This window comes from Sardina pilchardus, chromosome 3 (genome assembly GCF_963854185.1).
Source record: "Sardina pilchardus chromosome 3, fSarPil1.1, whole genome shotgun sequence".
Classification (NCBI taxonomy): Eukaryota; Metazoa; Chordata; class Actinopteri; order Clupeiformes; family Clupeidae; genus Sardina; species Sardina pilchardus.
Window position 1 is genome coordinate 30978403 of NC_084996.1, and position 21746 is coordinate 31000148.

At 46.6% G+C, this 21746-nt stretch overlaps 1 protein-coding gene across 1 annotated transcript; it reads right to left on the reverse strand.

Annotated features, from left to right (window-relative positions):
- Window positions 1-744: 744 nt before the first annotated feature.
- On the reverse strand, window positions 745-21611 carry raver1 (ribonucleoprotein, PTB-binding 1). Its single transcript, XM_062532833.1, has 15 exons — window positions 21263-21611; window positions 19259-19325; window positions 17458-17927; window positions 14216-14407; window positions 13232-13352; window positions 12198-12298; window positions 11475-11553; window positions 10757-10959; window positions 9419-9500; window positions 9054-9208; window positions 7280-7348; window positions 7000-7122; window positions 5746-5811; window positions 3195-3324; window positions 745-1803 (listed from the first exon to the last, which is right to left on the reverse strand). The coding sequence occupies exons 1-15, from the start codon at window positions 21596-21598 to the stop codon at window positions 1784-1786; spliced, it is 2214 nt and encodes a 737-aa protein (XP_062388817.1). The 5' UTR covers window positions 21599-21611; the 3' UTR covers window positions 745-1783.
- Window positions 21612-21746: the final 135 nt, after the last annotated feature.

The following is a 21746-nucleotide window of genomic DNA, read 5'->3' on the forward strand; positions in this document are numbered from 1 at the left end:
ACCCATAGACAGTAAGGCGTTTGCCCGCAGCAATATGGCAGCCACGGTGACGTATGCTACCTAATAGAACTCAACGGACACGTGACATTTAGCTTTCCGAATAACTACGTCATCTGTTTAGCTCACCTCTGACGCGCCTATATCAGATACGGCGATGTGATTGGTCCAGCTCAGCTCAAAGGATATGGGTAATAATGAGCATTACTGATTGCAAGAGTGACTCACTGGGCAACATTCTAAATTGTGCTCTTGTGAGAACTCCAGGTATTAATCAGCTACCCTGAAAATCCAAAAGAGATGCATTTGGGGGAGGAGGGGAGGAGTTGGTTGATTAATTAGACAGCGAACGCCCAAATGTAGCACACTAAGAGAATGCAAACAAACTCAACACATCTCAGTATTAAGAGCGGAAAGCCATTGTTTGCATGCTAAAAGATGCTCCCATTAAGAGATATTTCACTCTGCTATTAGTCTAGACACAATTGTTAGAGCCAAAAAGTTGAAACTATTCAAAAGTTTTGTGTCTGAATTTAACAAGTCTAGCTCTGGCAGCCATAAAAAAGGACTCATTATGGGCCCCCTAAAACTGCAGGGAAACTCTGATGGATGAGGGACATCGGAGAACAATGGAAAAGGAGAGGCAGCCGGGATGGTGTGGCGGTCTGCGTCCCTCACAGACAAGGATGTATGAAGGACCGTAAATAAATCAATCAAATCAATCAATCATGACAAGACCACCAGATGTGCCAACTTAAATAACATTTACTTGCTCAAAAACTTTCACAAAAAGAGCTGTACAGTTGACAAACATACCAGTTTTGAGGGGGTTTCAGCCAACTGAAATGAGCCAGTTGGTCCATACAGAATACAGGCAAACACTCACGCACGCACACACACACACACACACACACACACAAACCAGCATATCACAAGAGAGACTGAAGAGCAACAGCATTTGGTTGAAAAGAAAAAGTTCAGCTCTTGATATATTTCATCATGTGATCATTCAGAAAATATAGATTTAAACTTACATTTTTCTGCTTGGAAGGTTTAAAAATAAAAGACAAGGAAGCTTGAGGGAGAAAAAAAATGAAATAAAATAACCACGCTTAAGTATATACACAGCAAAAGAACAGGAAAAAAAGATGGTTAAATGTAGGTTAAAGCTTTTGGTAGGTAGAGATGAGATCACAGAAGGGGAGAGGGAAAAAAAAAGAAAAAAAAAAAGAGGAAAGGCTGGCAAGTTCAGGCACACGTGTGGAGTTGATTTTAAGATCTGTGGCCAGGCAGAGCACAAGGCAGAGGTAATGGGGTTATCACAATCAAAATGTCAACCAGATTAATAAGAACAGCTTTTAAAACGGAGTCACATGGTCCTGCTACTCGGCACAGGCCAGACCTAGCACCCCCCCGGTCCCTTGGACCCAACAGGCCAGGAGAAGAGGGGGGGGGGGGGGGGTTGTGGTGCGTGAGGCGGATGGATGAGGGAGATGGGAGCTGGAGATGAAATGGGCCTTTCCCCGAGAGGATCAGGAAGGGCCTTGTCAACGGAATGCTTCAGACACAACAGAGGGGTGAGCACAGGTCCGGCCTGCACCAGAGGATCGTCCACTCTGGCAGGAAAAGCGTTTAAAAAAAAAAAAAAAAAAAGAGAGAGAGAGAAAATGACAGCAGCAGCAGTAAGAACATAGCGTGAGCGGAGACTGGCTAAAACTGCTGCTGTTGCTGCTGGTCAAGTCCAGTACCAGTGAGTGCCTCAAGAATGGCAGGCTCCCTCTGCTGGTCAGCAGGGGAGAAGCAGCCCTGAGGGAGGAAGGAGACAGAGGGAGAGAGAGGGAGGGAGAGAGAAAGAGAAAAGAAAGAGAAAATGAGCGGAACTGGATGGTTAGAGGGAGGTGAGTGAGGGGGTGAGGTGAACAGAAGGTGCACCGTGGGGACACTTGGCCCTGCTAGTGCCCTACCCTGTGAACGGAGGGGGAAAAAAAACAAAAAAAAAAGGATATGAAAAAAATAAATAAAAATAAATAAAATGAGAAGCGCCACAACACAGCCCCACCAATCCATTACACAGCTGTGTTTGGGTGGACAAGACGGCCAGGCGCCAACACTGCAGAACAGCAAACCACAAGTCTCAACAAAAAGAACTGGGGGGGGGGGGGGGGGGGGGGGGATCTGCATACAGAACTTGTGAGTACAGAAAGCATGGAGGACTGGTGTGAGGGGATGGGATCTGTGTATGTGTGTGTGTGAACACCCACCATTCCGTGCAGAAAAACCTGGATCAATAACAGGATGGAGGGATTACAGAGAAGAGGAAAGAAAGAAAAAGAGATCAGAAAATGGAGGGGGAAAAAAATGAAGACGGACAGGCAAGATCTTATTTTTAGCAGACAGACATATTGAGACAAAGACAGAAACGGAGGCAGAGACACACAATACGATAGTAGAAGAGCAAGGAGACACTGAGACAGCTAGCATCAGCACTGCACCGACAGGCCAGTCCAGGTTACATTCTCTACGCCACCCCTGAGGGTCAAAGAAAATATATGGAAAAGGAGAAGCACCATCCTATTCAGCAATATATATAAATATATAAAACAACTGGACAGGAAGTCGGAAAAAAAAAAAAGAAAAAAATGAAAGAAACCCACCAACACACACACCAAACTAACCAAATAAAGAGGATTAAAAAGAATGGTAACAGCCAAGCAAAGGACTCCCCAGACTCTAAGGAACTGAACAGTCAACTCTGTGCTGTATAAAACCAGCTGTACTCAACATGGGTTTCCAGAAGAAAAAAAAAAGAAACTTTTAAAAATTATAAACAAATTAATAAAACAAATTAAAAACTTAATTTACATACACACTGAAAATAAAAATCATATTTACACAAAAATTTGGTAAACAATTTTCAGAATATAATAATAATAAAGAGAACACAACAAAAACTAAAGCCCAGTGACTGGCTCGCAGTGGCCCACAATAGCAACGCGCTGCACCCTACGGGCCTCTCCGGAGGTCTGCTATAGGCATGCACACAGCGGAATGAGGAGGATGAGGAGGAGGATGGGGAGGAGATGAAGAGGCCAGAGTGGAGGAGCGTCTAGGAGGAGAGCCTCCCCACCCACCCACACACACACACCTCCCACCTCCGCCGCAGTCACTCGAAGGGAGAGCTTAGAAGATGCGCTTACGCTTCAGGTAGGAGTCGGCGTAGTGGCCCCCCAGGCCCTGGGAGTGCTGGCCCACGTAGCCGCCCTCGGGACTGGGCTCGGGCGAGGGGATGAGGCGGGAGAACAGGCGCTTCTGCCCTCCGACTGGAGTCTGGGAAGGGGAAGAAAGATAGAGAAGCCAGCTTAGACATCAGTAGGGATGTAACGATACACTCAACTCACGACTCGATATGGATCACGATTTTTTGTTCACGATACGATTTCATCACGATTTTTTTTTTGATATTGATGCTGTTTGAAGAGGTTGCTCCAAAGAAAATCAAATTGCACCACTCCCTCTCCTTCCAAAGTATTACGTCATACACCTCTCCTCTTAAAATAAATGGCAGGCCCTACTGCCCTGCAAAGCAAAAAGGCAGTAACTATGCAGAGTGCAAACTGAAAAAAAAAAAACATTTTAAAGTTATGCTGTTGCTTAGCCTTATGGTTGTAGTTAATGTAGCAGTTATTGGAGGTTTTTTTTTTTTTTTTTTACTTTACATTAGCTTATTTTTGGTACTTATCAATCTTCATAACAACTTTAATGTCATGAAAATTATAATAACTAATTTTCGACCAAAAATGCAGTTACTGCCTTTCTGCTTTGTAGGGCACTGTTACATGCTACATCATTATAGTTGTTCAAGTGCACACACTAAATGGAGAGCTAGGATTAAAATTCAGACTGTGCCTTTAAATAGGCAACTTTTTCCATCTATCAGCACAATGCTACAGTAAGCCATTTCCACTAAAAAATCAGCTCCATATTATGTGCAAGACTGATGTTTACCAAGCATGCAAACGTGTTAATCTCTTAGCACTATCGTCATACGTTTTCTCATAGTGAGATGGCTATCCCGACATATGTTCTGATGTACATGGGGCGCACAGAGGTGAACGGCGGCGGGTCAAACGCGAAATGACAAGGTGTTAACTAAACAATTGAGTAGACCTAAGGTCGACAGGCTTTGTGGTTAAAACGATGAAAACCAGTAGGTTAGTCTGTCACAGCTAACTTCGTTCAAGCACAGTAGCTTAGACTAGTTTACACGCGCAGAAATTAAAAGTCAATATCAGCATCACAAGATTGCGGTCATTATCGGAAAATCCAGACATGTCAAACTGGACGCGAACGCGTGGCAAAAACAAAACAACTTCATAAATGATGTCTTTTTCAAACCTTGAAAACACCACATTAAAATCCAAGCATTTTCAAGGATTTCAAGCACCCATACGAACCCCGACACACACACTCTAGTTCAAAGTTGTTGCCTACCGTCGTCTTCCCTCGTTCTGTGCCCCGTACCTAGTGACATAAGTCACGTGACTCATCGCGATTCATTTTTTCTATCAACCGGTGCGAATCGTCACGCATTTGTATCGATTTTTATTCGTGTCACGATGCATCGTTACATCCCTAGACATCAGTAAGGGAACCACCACTTAAGCAGCATTCACACCAAGAACGATAACGGCAACTATAACCATAAAGATAAAAGAGTCCACACTGGCCAACGATAAGAAAAGTCTCTCCTCGTGTTAATGAATGGAATGCCTAAAATATTATGGGTTGCGTTTGGCTGTTCGGTTTTTAATCACTCTCAAAATCGCTCGGAAAGTGATCTCCAACGATATAGTTCTTCATGTCGTTATCGTTCTTGGTGTGAACAACCCTTTACTGAACTCAGACCTATGGGAGTATAAAGAGTAGAAGATACACCATCTGATTGTAGTCATTAACGGACCCATTAATAGCAGAGTGTGGCGTGTTCGATAACATCAAACAACAAGTGGTTTATCAGAGAACATCAAAACCGAGATAAGGAAATATCCACGTAGCAGCAGATTAGGACAGGACTGTTCTTACTCGAGGCACAATGCCATCTTATCTAGAACACAACCTGGAGCAGGTGAGGAGTCCTACAGTCCTACAACAAAACGTAAAAAGCACTATTTATATAGGCGGTTCTAAATCCTATTTACCTTTAGTCAACGTTGGCTAACAAATACCATGCAAAAGCGCTCATAACCGGCTGGAGAAAATCTGGTTGATCACTACCTACGGGTTGACTTGAGTTCATAAGCCTGGTCACAAATGTTATGCGACTGTGTGACTGCAACTGATGGGGGATTTGTCCGACCAGCTAACGAAAAGAACCTCAGAATGTTGATCTTACCATGTAGTCAGGCCACTGGAGACTGGCCCCAATCCATCGCAAAACAAGGTCACTAAAGACACTAACCGAGGGATGGTGCGTGGCTACATTTATCCCCAACTACATTTGGATATATACCCAAAAGGCAACCATCACATCAAGAAAGTGTTAATTTGCTACAGAGACCAGAAAATGTTAAAAATACACTTAAAAAAAAAAAAGAATCTAATTGCAGTCATTAACAGAAAGCAATCAGCAGCAGGCCTGCCGATTAGCATATAAAAGAGACCGCATTTAAACCAACGCTGTGCATTCTGAGCACGTGCACTCATCCAGACTGACAGCACTGAGCAGGGACAGCCGACAACACCGCTTACCTTCATTTCGCTCCCCGGGGCGGCGGAGTAGAGACTGCTGTGGCTTACAGGGGGCATCCCGACAGCCTGAGGGCACAGCACAAGAATCAGTTACAATACAGGCGGCACGCCAACCTCCACTACCAGACACATGAGGTGCAGACGGTGTGACAGTTCACACGCATACTCCCACACACGTTGTTGGGGCTCCCCCACCCTCATAGCCAGGGGGCGAGTGTGTGTGTGTGTGTGTGTGTGTGTGTGTTTGTGTGTGTCAAAGGCTACGGATTCATCTCTAAGCCCTGCTGCAGTATCTTTACTTTTTTTTTAATATATAAATTCTGGCCCTAACGCACTGGTGCTCTTCAAAGACATCCTGAGCTGAATCAGGTGCATTTTTAACGAGGCCGTAAATAAGCCGTCACAGTTTTAGAAGCGCTTCAGAGGGGAGCCGGCAGCCAGTCCTTCCCTCGGAGCAGTGAGCGGAGGAAAATGCTAAGGGTGCAGATTTTGATGAATTTAGGGACCACTTTTTTTTTTTTTTTTTAAATGCAGATGCCATGTCGCAGATCAAACAAACGGTGGCGGTGACGGCACCTTCTTCCTGCCATTTTAAACAAGCCAAAGCTGTTCAGCAGCAGAGGCAGCAGAACATTGCCAGCACGTCTCCCTGTCTACTCGCACCTTCACACACACACACACACGCACAGGCACTGCTTATTCCAGCCACGCTATAAATAGTGAAAGGCCAAAAGCTGCATTCTTGGATGAGTGGGCCTTTGGGCGGCCTGCGGGCTCCTCTGAGCCCGTAACCTCGCTCCTCTCTCCAAGCTCTGGCAGCACGTGCAAATCAATGAGGAGCGTCAAATATCCATCAGAACGCCGGCCAAGCAGCCACTCGATGGCCGTGCGTGCCCCCTTAGACTCATGCATGCCAATAGCAATGTGAGAAAGGCAAGGATGAGGGAGCCCTGGGTTTTTGAGCTTCGGTTTGATATCGTTTTTTCGTGTAGCGTTAAAGGGCGATATTAGCATAGCGCTGCCACCTGTATTGTAGCAGGTGTTTGTGTATGGTATTTGGCGATGTATAGTAATGTATGGTGTGTGCAGTATGGTGGGTTGGAGTCTAGTAGGTGTTGTTGGCACCATATGGTACGCTGTGGTGCACTGATGCGTCGTGCTATACGGGGTGTGCGGGGGGGGGGCTAGTAGGCGTTATAAAGCACCGCAGAATGATGCAGTGTGGTGCGTAGTGTGGTGTGGTGTGGCTCCTACCTTATTGAGCTGGGTGGAGGGGGTGCTTCCCGGAGCCCCAAAGCTGAAGAAGGAGTTGCGGGGAGGGCTGGGGGGGTAGTGATAGGAGGGGAGTCGCTCACTGAAGCTGGAAGGGCGGGAAGGCTGCGACACACACAATGGAGATGGGCTCAGTCACAGGAGGTTACAGTCGCAGACAGAGCAATTAAATATAAATGGCGTTCATATCTGAAGGAGACAACGACTGCAGAGGTAGAAGGCGGCGGCGGGGGGGGGGGGGGGGGGTGGGGGGGGGGATTACCTGAACGCCGAACCCTGGTAGTGAAGCGCCATCCAGAGTCTCTGGCTCATACAAGTGAGACAGAGGGTCCTGCAGCCGAGGGAGAGAAAAAGATTAAGCTGGCAGAAATGAATGGATACACTTGCAACTCTTGGAAACCAGCTCTAAATTGTGTTATATGGAGGCCTCGCCACTGGAAGAGGAAATAAAACAGGACGAAATAAATAAATGGTGAACAAGCACAGAAAAATAAGAATTATGGAAGTGATTCGAGCCACAAGCTTATATACCCCTTTATCTTCCAACAGCACAACATTAAGCTGTTGGAAGTGATTGAGGCTCAAACGTAGGGGCCTACACACTGAGCACTGAAACAAGGGGACCAAGGAGCCAAACACATAATAAACCGTTCGTGCCTGAATGCAAACTGGGCCAAATAAAACCAGTCATAATCAGTATGAAGACAGTCTACAGCAGGAGAAATAAATCGATCAGTTGTTAATTATTATTTGGGAAAAACAAAGCGTGTCCGAAAATCGTGAAATACCAAACAACTATTTGGTTCATCGACAAAAGACACAGATTACTCAACGATGAGAATAACCGTTAACCACCGCCGTCTAGCTCTGTATTGGATGCCAGCAGGGTTTAAAATGACTTCTTACCTCCTGGCAATCACGCTCGAAAAATACATAAACAAACACCGAAGCCTGGGAACTCTAATCTGCAACCTGCCAAGAAATCTCCCCAGTCCGCCTTTTCATCTGCACACTGCACAGTACAATAATGATGAAACGAACGCTGCCAATCTGGCCAATCAAAGGCCTGTATCTGGCAGCCATTTTTACAAATTAGGACACACTGAGAAAGCGAGAGCTGGAGACGCCCCAAGGGGGGACTGATTCAATCAACACGGGGTGCATTACAGTCGAGACGCAAATCAAAAATTATTGGAATACCAGCAGCTGTGGCACTCATCTTTAACACTGCAACAATTTGCACACATATTTTCATCATTTTTAAAAATTATCACTTTGGAAACTGCCACTAGTTACACTTGCAGGAATACGCCACTTTCTTTGGTTCAGATTCTATACAGGGATCTTCGTTCACCTGTCTGACCTGTTTGCGCAATGTTTATCCAGTATATCAGAGTCCACTATGAAGTGAATGCAACACAAAATAAAGCATTTACATAAAATATGCCTCAATTACTTTTCTTGTTGGCATGTCTGACATTTTTGTACCAACCAAACGCTAGCAATCCCATTGCATAGGCCACAATTTGAATTTCAAGCACCACAAAGAAAATGATGCATGCTACCTCCTGTACAAGCCGCCATTTAAACAAGCACTAGAATACTCTGAACACAGCTACACAAATGCAGAAAACTGTATTGAAGCCTGTTCCACATTAGAAAAAATACAATTATAAAATTCCATGCCTCTTCCCTGACAAAAAAACCCCTCTGAATTTCCATGACTTACTATGTAATGAATATTACTGTAAAATATACTGACCAATGAATTCTGAGCACCCACACAGCATTCAAGGAACGTTTACTTTTTTAGGACGGGAGATGAATAAATGGGTACTGAATGGAGAAATATATTTGTATTAATGTATTTTGGCAAGTAGATGTTAAACTGCTACAACAAAATTCCCCTGATATTCCATGACTCTGCACCCCCAAAAAGATCAAATTCCCTGACTAATACTCTGGAAGAGACCAAAATCCATGACACAGGAAAGTGGGAACCCTGGATATTTGTGGAGGGGAGTGTGTGCCCTCACCTGGTGCAGGGGCGGGTACTCGGGGGTGTAGGAGTCCTGGTAGCGCAGGTTGAAGCTGGAGTGGAGCGTGTGGCCGGTGCGCTGGCTGGCCGCGCTGCCTAACGTGGGCCTCTTCCTGTAGGCGTGGTTGTAGGGGTGGGGCCTGCTGCTGGAGGCTGGAGAGAGAGGGAGAGGGAGAGAGACAGAAATTAAGAAAGAAAGACAGAAAGAAAGATGCATCTTAGTCATGGCCTGAATCAGTAGATCACACAGACCATCCCTCTTCAAATACCTGCTCAGTTTCCTCAAAAATGAAGTTATCAGCAGTAGCAATCATGGAGCTCACACAGAAACAGCAGCCCAAGCCCAGCAGGAGCGACACTTACCAGCAGAGGGGAAAACGTTGGGGTTGTTCAGGAAGGGATTCTGGGACACCCCCACCTCTTTGGGAGGGTCTCCTAACAGTGACTGGGGATTGGGAAAGACGTAACAAACAGGTTAGCTTACAGCCATTACACCTTTTTTTATTTGTTTACATTTTAAAAGAAGAATCCGCACACTTCCAGTCTTTGTGCAATTTTTTAAAACTTTACTGAGTGCAAGCTTTCGGTCGTATTAAGTATTTCACTGAAATTAATGCACAGTGCCTGTTGATGTATCATCTGCAAACGTGCGCTGAACTTTTCTGCGGCATCAGGATTATTCACACCATTTGGAGTTAATATGCATCTGCTGGCCTCAACATGGCTCTGGGTGTCATTTGAGTTAATGTGCATCTGCTAGCCTCAACGTGGCTCTGGGTGTCATTTAAGGCTGCGGCGCCGCAGTGCCGACACGGCACACTGCTGCGTTGACAAAACACCGAACGAGCGGAAATGTCATAGCTCTTAACCTCCTCCGTGACTAGACAGTTAAAATGGCAACAGAAATGGCAGGAAAGTACACCTGATGACACTTAAAATGCGGAAGATGTAGTTGCGAAGAGGAGCAGAGGCTTTAACACCTGTAGCGCAAAAAGGACGAGAATACATAAACGGCTAAATTAAGATAAATGAATGACTGCTCAGGTTTGAGTCTCCCATGCTGCTTATCCCTTCACCAGAAGAAACTACTAATAGTTGAGACCAGCAGAGTCCCTTCATAGCGCAAAAAAGACAGAAAAGTGCATCAACCGGTGGGTTTACATAGTCAGTTTTTGTGTCGTTACGATTAAGCGTTTTTCCGAACGAAAACTCACAGCATCTGTTTACGTGGGCATGTGCTGTTCCGATCAGGTGCTCTCAAACGTAAGTAGGGTTCAGACCAAAGATGCCCAACGAGAGGAGATGACGTCCGACGTCCAAAAACCTTGCAACTGTGATTAAACATGTTGACTGCTCTGCGACGGCTTGCAACTAGGTGCAACATCTAATTCACACCGCTTCAAATCGGTCTCGTCGCATCGGGAACACTTGGTGTGAATTTTAGATCGGAATAGTGTCTGCTGCTTTGCTTTGGCTTGAGACACTACAGCGGGCAACCTGATTGGCCGTATACATGGCTGTTCAATCAGAATAAGAAAAAACAAATCCGAATAATAATAATAATATATATTTAAAAAAAAAAAAACACAATACTATCAGCAGTTTAATTCCGATGAAGGCGTTAAGAATCAGAATAAACAAAAATGTCCATGTAAAATCTCTCATTTCCTAATTTTGCTCACTGCGGCGCAGGTGTCTTACCCCGGGTATGGCAGGTGCCTCGGCTCCGAGCACGCCTCCCAGGAGTGGCATGGGCAGGCCCTGCAGAGCTGGGGAGGGGGTGGAGGGGAAGCTGCAGGGGGGGGTGGGGGACTCCTGCTCACGGCCCAACGGACGACCCAGAGAGGGGGGCTTGATGGGGCCGGGGGCCTCCGCTGGTAACGTCAGCCCTGGAACCATTCCGCCTGGATACAGAGAACAAACACACACGAGACAGTGTGAATCATCAAGCAGCCAAAACGATCGGCTGAAGTCCCGCGTGGCCCCTGGCAGGTGCTAAAGCTTGTCCGCGCTGCTCCAGCGTGGCGCAGCAGAGGTGGGCGCGGCGTGCAGGAGTCTGACCTTTCAGCCGCCCGCTAATTAAGGCCAGAGAGACCAGGCGACGGCGCCCACAGACAGATCGATGCCGTAAACGAGAGTCAATGCCACGGGAGCACAGCACTGGCCACAGCAGTGCCCACCGCAGAGTACCGAGGAGCCATCCCAGAATGCAACACACACACACACTGTGGGTGGCTCTCAAACGCGATGCTTGGTCCTCACGGCTGGTTCCCACTGATCTATAACCAACACTGGATAGACTATCCCATTGTTGCCGCCCCATCATTCTCCATCTAGATCAATGAGGACGAGGATCGAGGAAGGAAGTGGGGGTGTAGAAAACACCAAATGAGACACACACACACACACACAGGCTCACCTTGAGGTAGATCTCCCAGCATGTTGACGCCCTGCTGGAGGGCATGGGGGCCCAGAGGGTTATCGCCCAAGAGTCCGGCCTGTCGGGGGGAGAAGGACGAGACACGACTACGTTAGTCACGCCACGCCAAGACACATGGTGGTCACTGACACACACACACACACACACACACACACAAACACCAGTACAGTCCGTTCACTTACCTCTCCTGATCAAGTCAACCCATCACATCTGAACTTACCACAGAGTTACCTTGTTACTGAGTACTCAGAGCGGTGTGAAGATTAAAAACCAAAACAAACACAGCATGACAAAGAGCCAACAGGGAGAGGGATGTGAGGATGAGGATGAGGAAGATCAGTGGAGAGAGTTTGGGGGAAGTTTTGACAGGAGCCACATCAGAGTCAAGGGGTTTCAGCAAAGCAACTCTACAACTACAAAAGCCACACACACACAAACACACACACACACACACACACTCACTCGACTCACACACACACAAAATGGGTCACTCACACAGGGAAGAAGGCGGCTGTCTTTACTGTGCAGGACCTGTGCCCAGAGAAGAGGGTTTCCCAAAAAAGCTTGCTGACAGGGGAGAGGAGAGAGGGAGAGATGAGGGAGAGGAGGGACACCAGGCATGGGGAGCGGAGGTGTGAGGAGGGGGGAGGATGCTGGGAGGAGGGAGACGGACAGCGCGCGCTGGACACGAGGGAACGCTACCTGTTGCACTTGGGCCTGGTTCTGGAGCAGCAGCTGCAGGAGGGCAGCGGAGAGGGCGGGGTTACCCAGCAGGGGCATGGCGGGCGCGGCGCCCAGCAGACCTGCAGAGAGACCAGCGTCAGACACGGCGACGAACGGGCTGGAGTGGGTCAGACTTGACTGGACTGTCTTCACCGCTACCCTCAGTCACAACAACTTTTATTATCATCATCATTATCATCATTATTAGTCTCACTGTACTTGTGTAGCACTTTACAATGAAGTGTGTGTGTGTGTGTGTGTGTGTGTAACAGCCATCTGAGGGAGACATGACCGCCAATATGTGCCTAAACACTCACCACACAACAGTGTGAGAGTGTGGGGCAGGGTTTGTAGAAAGATGGATGGATGGATGAATAAAACAAAAGAATGATTGAGAGGTGGTGATCAAGAGGAACAGAAAACGAGGGAATGAATGGAGGAGGAGAGAATGGGGGGAGAAATACAGAAAAGGAAGGAAGAGTAGAGTGAAAAGGGAGACTAATGGAGGAAAAAAGTGGAGAGAGGAACAGAGGGAGATGGGTGAAGAGAGGGAGCAAGAACAAGAATGACCTCAGCTGCTGATGTGTTTTGTTCTGTGTTATCCCTTCTACCCTGCGGTAGGGCATTCTCTCTCTGTGTGTGTGTGTGTGTGTCACAGAGTGACTGCGAGCCAGAGAGGCGGAACCATCTCCTCTGACAGCTTCAGACAAGCATGCTAATTGAGCGTCCACCCCGGGTGGTGATGAGTAAGGACCGTGCTGCAGCGTGGTGTGGGGGAGTGTGTGTGTGTGTGTGTGTGTGTGCATCTGAGGGCTGCCCTACCCTGCACATCAGTGTAACGTTGTGTGAGTCTGTGCACGCCTGCCTGCCTCTCTGTGAAGTAGTGTCGTATGGTGTGTGTGCATGCAGAACTCCTTACACAGTGGCGCAGTCAGTGCGTGTGTGTGTGTGTGTTGCACTACACTACAAATTAATGAAGTGTTAAGTGTGTGTGTGTGTGTGTGTGTCCTCACCCTGCTTGCGGCCCTGGGCCAGAGGCGTCAGCAGCATCTTGAGCGTGGCGGGGTTACTGAGGCCGGTGAGGATCTGCATGGCTGTGGGCTCTGGCAGCAGCCCCTTCCCACGGTTCAGAGCCTGGGAGCACAAACACACACAGCACAGGCTTCAGACCGCTTAGAAACACGCAGCAACAGAGAGAGAGAGAGAGAGGACACACAAACGTACACGAGCGAGCGAGCGAGACACACAAACGTACACAGTCTCACACAGAGACAGAGAGGGACACACACACAGATGGGACACACACAGCATGAGCGTGTCCTTCCTCTCAAGCTGGAAACACAACAAACAAACAAACTAGCGGCTGGACAGGCCTCACGCTGCTTTTTTTAGACAGCATAAAACCAACACAGGAAATCAGATACTACACTGGGGCGCTGGTAGAGCCAATACAAGACAAGTGGGTGGAGGATATGGTCTTTAAAATGGAGCATGTGTGTCATGAGCTGTGTAAACATGTTTGGAGAAGGTAAATCAAAGAAATGCAAATGTCTCAGGAAAAACAAGCAACACATCCCTTCAATCTGATCCTAGAAGTTTTCCCGGTTGAAACCAACGCAGATACTTTGAAACAAAAATGAATCAGGCTTCAGCTTAATGTTCTACAAAATGTCGACTTTAATCCCCATGTTACCATTAGCTCTGTACCACTAGGAAAAACCTTAGCAACACACGTTTGTTTATGCTGTTGAAAGGATCTATAAACAAGCTTTTATATGGCCCACCAAAGTAAGAGAGCAACTGACCACAGTAAGACTTTTGGGGGAGCAGGGGTGTGGAGGGGGGTAGTTGCCGGGGCAGTTAATATTAGTTCAGTGAGGACCACATATACAGACCAAGGCAGCATATACTATTGCATGATATATATGCTATATATGCATATATAGTTGCCAGGGCAATTAATATTAGGGGTGAGCGAGAGGAGTGAGGGGGTGTACCATGGTCTGGGCAGCAATGAGGGCTGCCAGCATGCTCCTGCCCGGCGGTCCTGGGGCGCAGAAGGAGACGCGAATGTGGGCGCCGCCCAGCGCCCGGCCGTCTGCCACCCGCTGCACTTCCTCGGCCATCTCCGGCGTGGAGAACTCGAGCACGGCGAAGCGCCGGAAACTGCCGTCCTGGCCCTGGGCGAGCTGTGTGGAGAAGATGGGAGGATAAAAAGGCAAGACTAATGAGTGAATTAGCATAGGAGCGTGCTAATCACAGATTATGCAGCTCAGCCCTCCCCTATGCCCACCCGCCCGCCAACCAACGCAGCGGTGCGTCACAAAGTCCAGTCGTAGCCTACATTTCAAACCGGCAGAGTCAGCTTTTAAAGCCTCTCTACGGCAACACAATGTCAGTTTGAGGACAGAGACTCAAAGAGCTGCACTTGAGCATTTCAGGGAACCCCCCCCCACACACCCTCCCCCTCTGAAACAAAGCGGCTTCCCTAGCAAAAACCACGGCTGCAGGGCTCACTGCGCCTCTCTGCCTACCATCTCTTCTGCGTGCTGTAGGCTTTCAAAGAAGTCTCCACCACCGCCGCTGGCTAGTTACTCAAGAGGAGCCCTGCGGAGGGGTAGGACGGGGCCCCCTGACAGACAAATCCTGCTCATTTAAGAGGCAATCGGCTGCGAGCGGATCGAACAAACCCCCTTAAAACCAACTCCACTTTTCAACCCGGCTACCCATTGTGTACTCATGACCTTCCAACTGTGTGCATGGTGTGTGTGTGTGTGTGTGTGTGTGGTGTGTGTGTGGTGTGTGTGTGTGTGTCATGACAAAGACAGAGGGGCTACCGTGCAGAACAATGCCGGATACTGCCTCTACTGAAACTACACACTTTCTGCAGCAGGTGTGTGTGCGCGTGTGTGTGTGTGTGTTTAACATATGAAAAAACCCGAGTACGCTGCTCTCTCCCATTCCAGAAAGCCCTGCAGGGCCAGAGGCCAGCTGACGAACGGCACCTGGGAGAGTCAGGTGGTCATCGCCATAGAAACCAGCAGCACACATCGCTATAGAAGCACTGAGTGACCCGCCGGGGGAGAACGAGAGTGATGGAGGGAGAGAGAGAGAGAGAGAGAGAGAGAGAGAGAAGAGAGAAAATGCAAAAAGCAGGGCAAAGGTGAATGCCCGAGGAGAACCAAATCTCCATCTACGCACAACATGGCTGGAACGAGTTCAGAACGGCAATCAAAAATTTGCAGCAAGAGAGGGCTCATTACTTACATTTCGCCACAATCCACTTTTTCCACTTTAATCACAGAGGCAGAAAGGCATCCGAGCCTAATTACAAAAGAGCAATCTGACTGAGGCGGTCAAAATCATTCCCTTCACTAGGCTGAGCATGATTATCCTTGCATGCTATAATTGTATATTTCATTTTTTTAATTCACCATTGTTTTAAGCCACAGGCGACTGAATACTGCATGGGCTCATATGGTATTTTCATGTTCAAGCTTCAATGTTTTTAAACTTCATCTTAATAGCATGGCCCATCGTCATAATTGAATGCAAAACATTAGAAATATGAATAAACAGTCTTCAAACCGTTCATGCTCAAGACTGGGACTATATAAATTGAATGCATCAATTGAAATGAGTCGACAGAGGAGTAAATCCATTGAAATTAACAAAGGCTATTTTTACGAAGGGTGTTTCACTTGGACAAATCCAAATTGGACACTCACACATTGATCAGGCATCAGAAGCATTTAAATGTCAAGTAATCTGGAATTAAATGACATGAAAAATTATACGTCAAGACTTGTTTAACAGTACAAAGTTGATGTTCCAAGAGGGAACAGTGGGAATTCTGATGTCTTAAGTTGGGTTCAGACCAAAGATTTGCGACGAGATGAGCTGGACCAGACATGCCGAATGCTTTGCCACAGCAACGACGTGCAACATTTAATTCACACCGCTGCAACTCCTTCTGCAACAGTTTCGTTTCGTCAGGGATCTTGGGTGTGAATTGGGCCTTATGAATAGGAGCACTCCTCATGAAACAATTTAGGGGAATACATTTTGTGAAACGATCAAATTACTGTTTACGTTTGGTGACCTCTCCTGCTCATGCTCACACATTTGTCAAGAGGGGCTTATCAAGTGATCAAGGCTTAGTCTATTCACACCACAGATTTGCTAATTACGACGAGACAAAATCAATGCAGCGGAGTTGCAGTGGTGTGAACCTTGCCAGTTGTTGCAAGGCGTTTCAAAAGATTACACACGTCAACCACCACTATCGTGTGGTTCTAGAACACTTTTACCTCAATATTTATGCCACTCAAAACAAACACAAAACAAACGTTATTCCAGTGACTGTTGGCCATCAGCTTTGTTGGTTAACTTTGCAGATTGTTGCACCGGTGCGAACTTCTAAAATGCATGATGGTGCATCAATCTAATTTGCTGCAACTCTGTTGACTTGAAAATCAAATCAAGTATGTCAACATCAGAATAAATAATCTATAATACAGAAAAGTTGACCTAGGAGCGCTCAGAGTGCTGCAGTGTACCGATGGAGCCCAGTGGGATACAACACAGGCCACATGAGTCACTCAAGCTACGTGAGGGTGCATGCTAAAACACCTACAGATTTCCTCTCCCCAAACCAAGACTACCCAAAAACCACCTCCTTCAAACAGCCACATGGTTTCATAAACCCCCAATTACCTCTGCAACTTAACCCAGGATTTCCCCAACTAACGATTATTCAAGGCAACTCCCACTGCTCAAAGCTCCCATGTCTCTAGAGCAGGGATTCCCAAACTGTGGTACGCACCGGTGGTATGCGAGCTGCTTCTAGGGGGTACATGAAATGAAAAGGGCTATGGCAGAGAGGTGTTAAGAATTAACTTTTTAAATCATGAATAAATCAATTAATTCATGAATAAATAAATCATTTTTAATCAGGCCAAAATTATATGGAAACACGACGTTTAAGGATATCATTTGTCAACTCTATAGTAGGCTATGTTTTCATTTTTAAAAAAGGGCGGCTTATTGAACACGAAGCCTGAAATAAGTCAATAGAATGTGTTACTTTTTAATGTGTCGGATAGTGGAGGTACTCGAGTCAACTCAGAATGTAGAAGGTGGTACGAGGGGGGGGGGGGGGGGGTTTGGGAACCGCTGCTCTACAGGATTACAGGACCCTCCCCAAATAAATGACGCATCATGACCCTATAATACGCACCTGGCAGAAGATGGGCGCGTGCGTGTCGGCCAACGCCGCCAGCAGGTCCTGAGCGCTGACCAGGCTGGGGGGCAGCCGGTCGACGCAGAGGCAGCGCGAGTGCAGCATGGGGAAGGTGAGCGAGCCCACCTCGGTCCAGTGCACGTAGAGCATGCGCGAGCCCAGCTGCTTGCCCAGCAGCTCCGACTTGGCGCGCGCCGCCGAGTCCTTCTTCATGTACTCCACGAAGCCGTAGCCCTTGGAGTGGCCCGTGACGGCGCTGTGCACCAGGAAGCAGCGCTCCAGGTTGCCGAAGGGGCGCACCAGCTCCTCGAACTGCTGCTGGCTGAAGGCGCGCGGCAGGTTGGCGATGCACAGAAGCGCGTCCGTCGGCTGCAGCTGCACCGAGATCTCGCGCTCGCGCAGCACGTGCTGGTGGAACTCGCCGATGGCATGCTGGGCCTGCTCGCCGTTCAGCAGCGTGACGAAAGCTGTGGAGGGGGGGACGGGGGGGAACATCGAGAGCAGACAGACACAAACAAAGACATGTTGACTTCACTGCACCCCTTACTGGCACATGCCACAAGTTCATGAATCAATGAAAACAAATGGATACTAGAGGGAGGCAAGGAAGAAATCTGTAATAAAAAATAAAGCACACGCACAACAAAGTTCTAAAGTTGGGGGCGGGACAAAATGGGCATAACAAAATAAGTGATGGAAGTCTGCCACACCTGCAGCTCCCAATAGTATTTTTACTTTTAAAATCTTGAGTGTGAGCCCTTCATCAGACAGCTGTATGATGAAGGGCTCATGCCCAAAACATGACAAATAAAAATACTCTTGGTAGCTACAGGTGTGGCAGACTTCCTTCAGGCAACGAACCAATAACATAAGATGCTGACTTAAAAGCATCTTCACTGGTATGTTTTGGCTACTGATATTTGATGCCAAAGGACATTAAAGCCCACCACACACAGCCGGTGATGCGACAGTCAGACGCGACGGTGGAATTCAGTTAATCACTTTACCACACGCACACACACAACTGGCGACGCGATCACCCATTGATTCAGTGGAGATACACTGACCATACAGCCGTTTTCTATTATGCCTTACCGTAGTGACTTAACAATTCCTTGCCCCATTTACTTCAAAGAGACACTATTCAATTTTGCCGGTAGTCAGCCATAAATTGTCATCACATCACCGGCCGTGTGTATAAGCCTTAAAACGTATAATGACTATATAAATAGATAAAAGAGGGAAGGAGGAAGGGAGGGAGAGAGCAAACAAGTGAGGACAAAATGCTTGAGGAAGATGTCAGTGGGACAAGACGGACAAGGTTACTGGCCACAGCCAACAGATAATAATTCCCCATTTTCATGGTCTATGGGCTTTTAGATAATGCGCTAATGCCAGGCACTTAATGGATTGTTTTTGAATGACGTCCTTGACAGGGTTGGAAAAACAATTTGCTGCGACTAACTCATGCACACTCAACCATGCCAAGCTGGATTTGTCCATCATAAATAGGAAACATAATTAATTGAACGTATGCAGTGAATGTGGAAATTCACACGCAACACTAAAATCGACTTTTGGCAAGAAGGTCAAATAAAGAAGTTGACATGATTGAAAGAGGCTGGGTAAGTTTTTCCTTTACAGATTACAGACTAATTCTTAAAGTGTCTACAGCCAGCGAGTCAGGTGCTAATGGGTAATATTTTGGAGACAGAGCAAATAAATTGAATCAAACTTAAATCTACTTTTAGATTTAATGCAGAAAAACAGGGACATTGCAAATAAGATAAAAACATACCTGTGCCCTTATACTTATCGACAAAGCAGTACTTCAGGTCATAATTACTCAGCAGTTCATGCACCTCCTGCAAAATAATTGAAACACAATATGTCTAGTCGTTCCTTCAAAAGAGGCAATATGTAAAGGCACAAACACAAAGGAACTACATTCTTGGTGAATAATGGTGCACAGCTAAAAGGATTGGAATAGATATGCAATCCATGCAAGAAGGGGGGTTAATTCACCGAGTCATTTCAGAGAGTTCACAAAAAGACATCTTGGCCAGATAGGCTCCATCACTGTGCAACATATTTCCAGAACGTTCATTTGCACCAGGTGAATGGCTATGGTTTTGTTCCTGCGCCTTCAACCCTTTGTCACTCACAGCTCCGTCCCCATCTGGAACTCCCAATGTGCGTCCATACAAACAATACCATGTGCACGCCACCACAGTTCGCCACAGGTCAGGCATATTCCTAAAATAACTTGTCATTCAGTGCCTATCTTTAGAGGGGTACACAAAACGATATCGACTACAACGAAAGCGGAGTGTTCAATATCGTTAGTTACTCGTGTTAACTGTTATCTTTTACTTTCAAACAACCCCTGTTACAGAGGAAAGGTACATGTCATACTAGCCTAATCAATGGTGCCCCTCTTGTGGGCATCTCACAGTAACGTGGTGCAAACCTTCATCCAGAAAATGACAAGCATACAGCATACTATAACACCTTTATTTCGAGATTATATTCGTTTGACTAAGGTGACTGTTTAACTTGAAAGGTTTTTTTTTTAACTGGACGGTCATTCAATACCGGCAAGGTCGCCATTTGACAATCACAATTTGTTCAAGAGGTCACACGGGTCATTTAGATCAACCATGCCAGATTCAACCACAATGTTAGTCAATTCGTTCGAACAGCCAATGTTGACAGTGCATGATTTGCCTCTAAAAGTAAAGTTTGTAATTAATCTAAAAGTAGATAATGCCCATGGACGCGCATTAGACTACAGACTAATCTTGTTAATTACACGCTTCTTTGGTTAATTAAGTCGTCTGGCAAACTAACGGAAAGCCTGTTCAAAATCGGATTGTCAGGAAGGCTGTGAACCTGCGATTGCAAGCCAACCCCAACTACTTTCACGTTGGGGGTAGTTTAGCAACTGACAAGTAGCAATTATTTGGACGGCCCACCAGCATTTCACGACAGCTCAAATGCGAAGTAGAAAGATGTCGGTTATAAACAAAAAGTAGGCTAACAAAGTTTACAGATATTATTCACTGAAGTTAACCACCTCCCTCAGTTGGTTACCGCTGCCTAATTCAGCCATAACCAATCTGAAAGTTAGATGTAAACCTACACGTTCAAATCATGATGCGGACTTGATAATGTTACATTGCTAGCCAGGCAATTAGCACGCTACCCATATACAATGAATGGGATTGCAAGGCTGATGACTTGAGCATAAATTCTACATGGCGCACTAAGGTTAGTGGCAAGTCCTGATTAATTTTACAGCGGGATACGAACTAACGTGGTGTAAAAGTAGGTTTCGGCACTTCTGAGTCACAGACGTACGTTTTACATCACATCAAGTTGACTTACATACTATCTGTTAACGTAGGACGTAACGTAAACTTTAAATTAAGGTTAACACTAATGTTATTCAACAAAACGTCCTAGCTATACAGCACCACGCCGCCCAGTCAAACTTAACAAGCGGAACAGAACACCCAAGTTAACGTTACCCACAGACGTAACTGTTACATTGGCTACAACAGTGGCACATATGGGCACCGAAAGCCCACGAGTCGGCCAACAAATCTGCATAGCAAGCAAACTTGTAGCAGTGACTTAACGTTAACAGCTAAATAGCTATAGCTAACGTGGTCGTACTTGGTGGCTGGGTAGCCAGAACGTTCGACAACTAACGTTAGCGAATGGCTAACATTATCCTAGCTAGCCAAGTTATCACTGACGCTATTTGATGAATCGAGAGGGAGAAGATTAAGACAATTACCTGGTTGGTTATATCGGAAGGGAGATTTTTAATGATGATCTTCCGACGATTGTAAAACTCTTTTCGAGTCCTCTCGAGTCTGCTTTCAATCTCTTCAGGATTCAAAACAGGCAACTCATCGTCAACTCTCCTTTGGCATTCACTACCCGTAACGTTAGGTGCAGATTCATCAGTACTCTCGGCATCTGGATCCCTTCTCTCTCCCAAAACCCATTCCTCCTGTTCTACAGCAGTACCGTAGTTTTCATACAAAGTTAGTGGACGGGAACCACAATTTTGCCCTGCATAGGATTTTTCGTCTCTAGCAGCTGCGCTAACGGACACCGCGGCCGCCATCGCTTGTGCTGGGAAGTTTTTGCTCGAACAAGCAGTAGCAGTTCAGAGCAGTTTAAACAATACACACATGGGCGCAACTCGGTCGCTCATTGGACGAGAGGATGATGCCTTTTTTTTTGCATTGTTAGGGGCGGGCACTTCTAGTCAC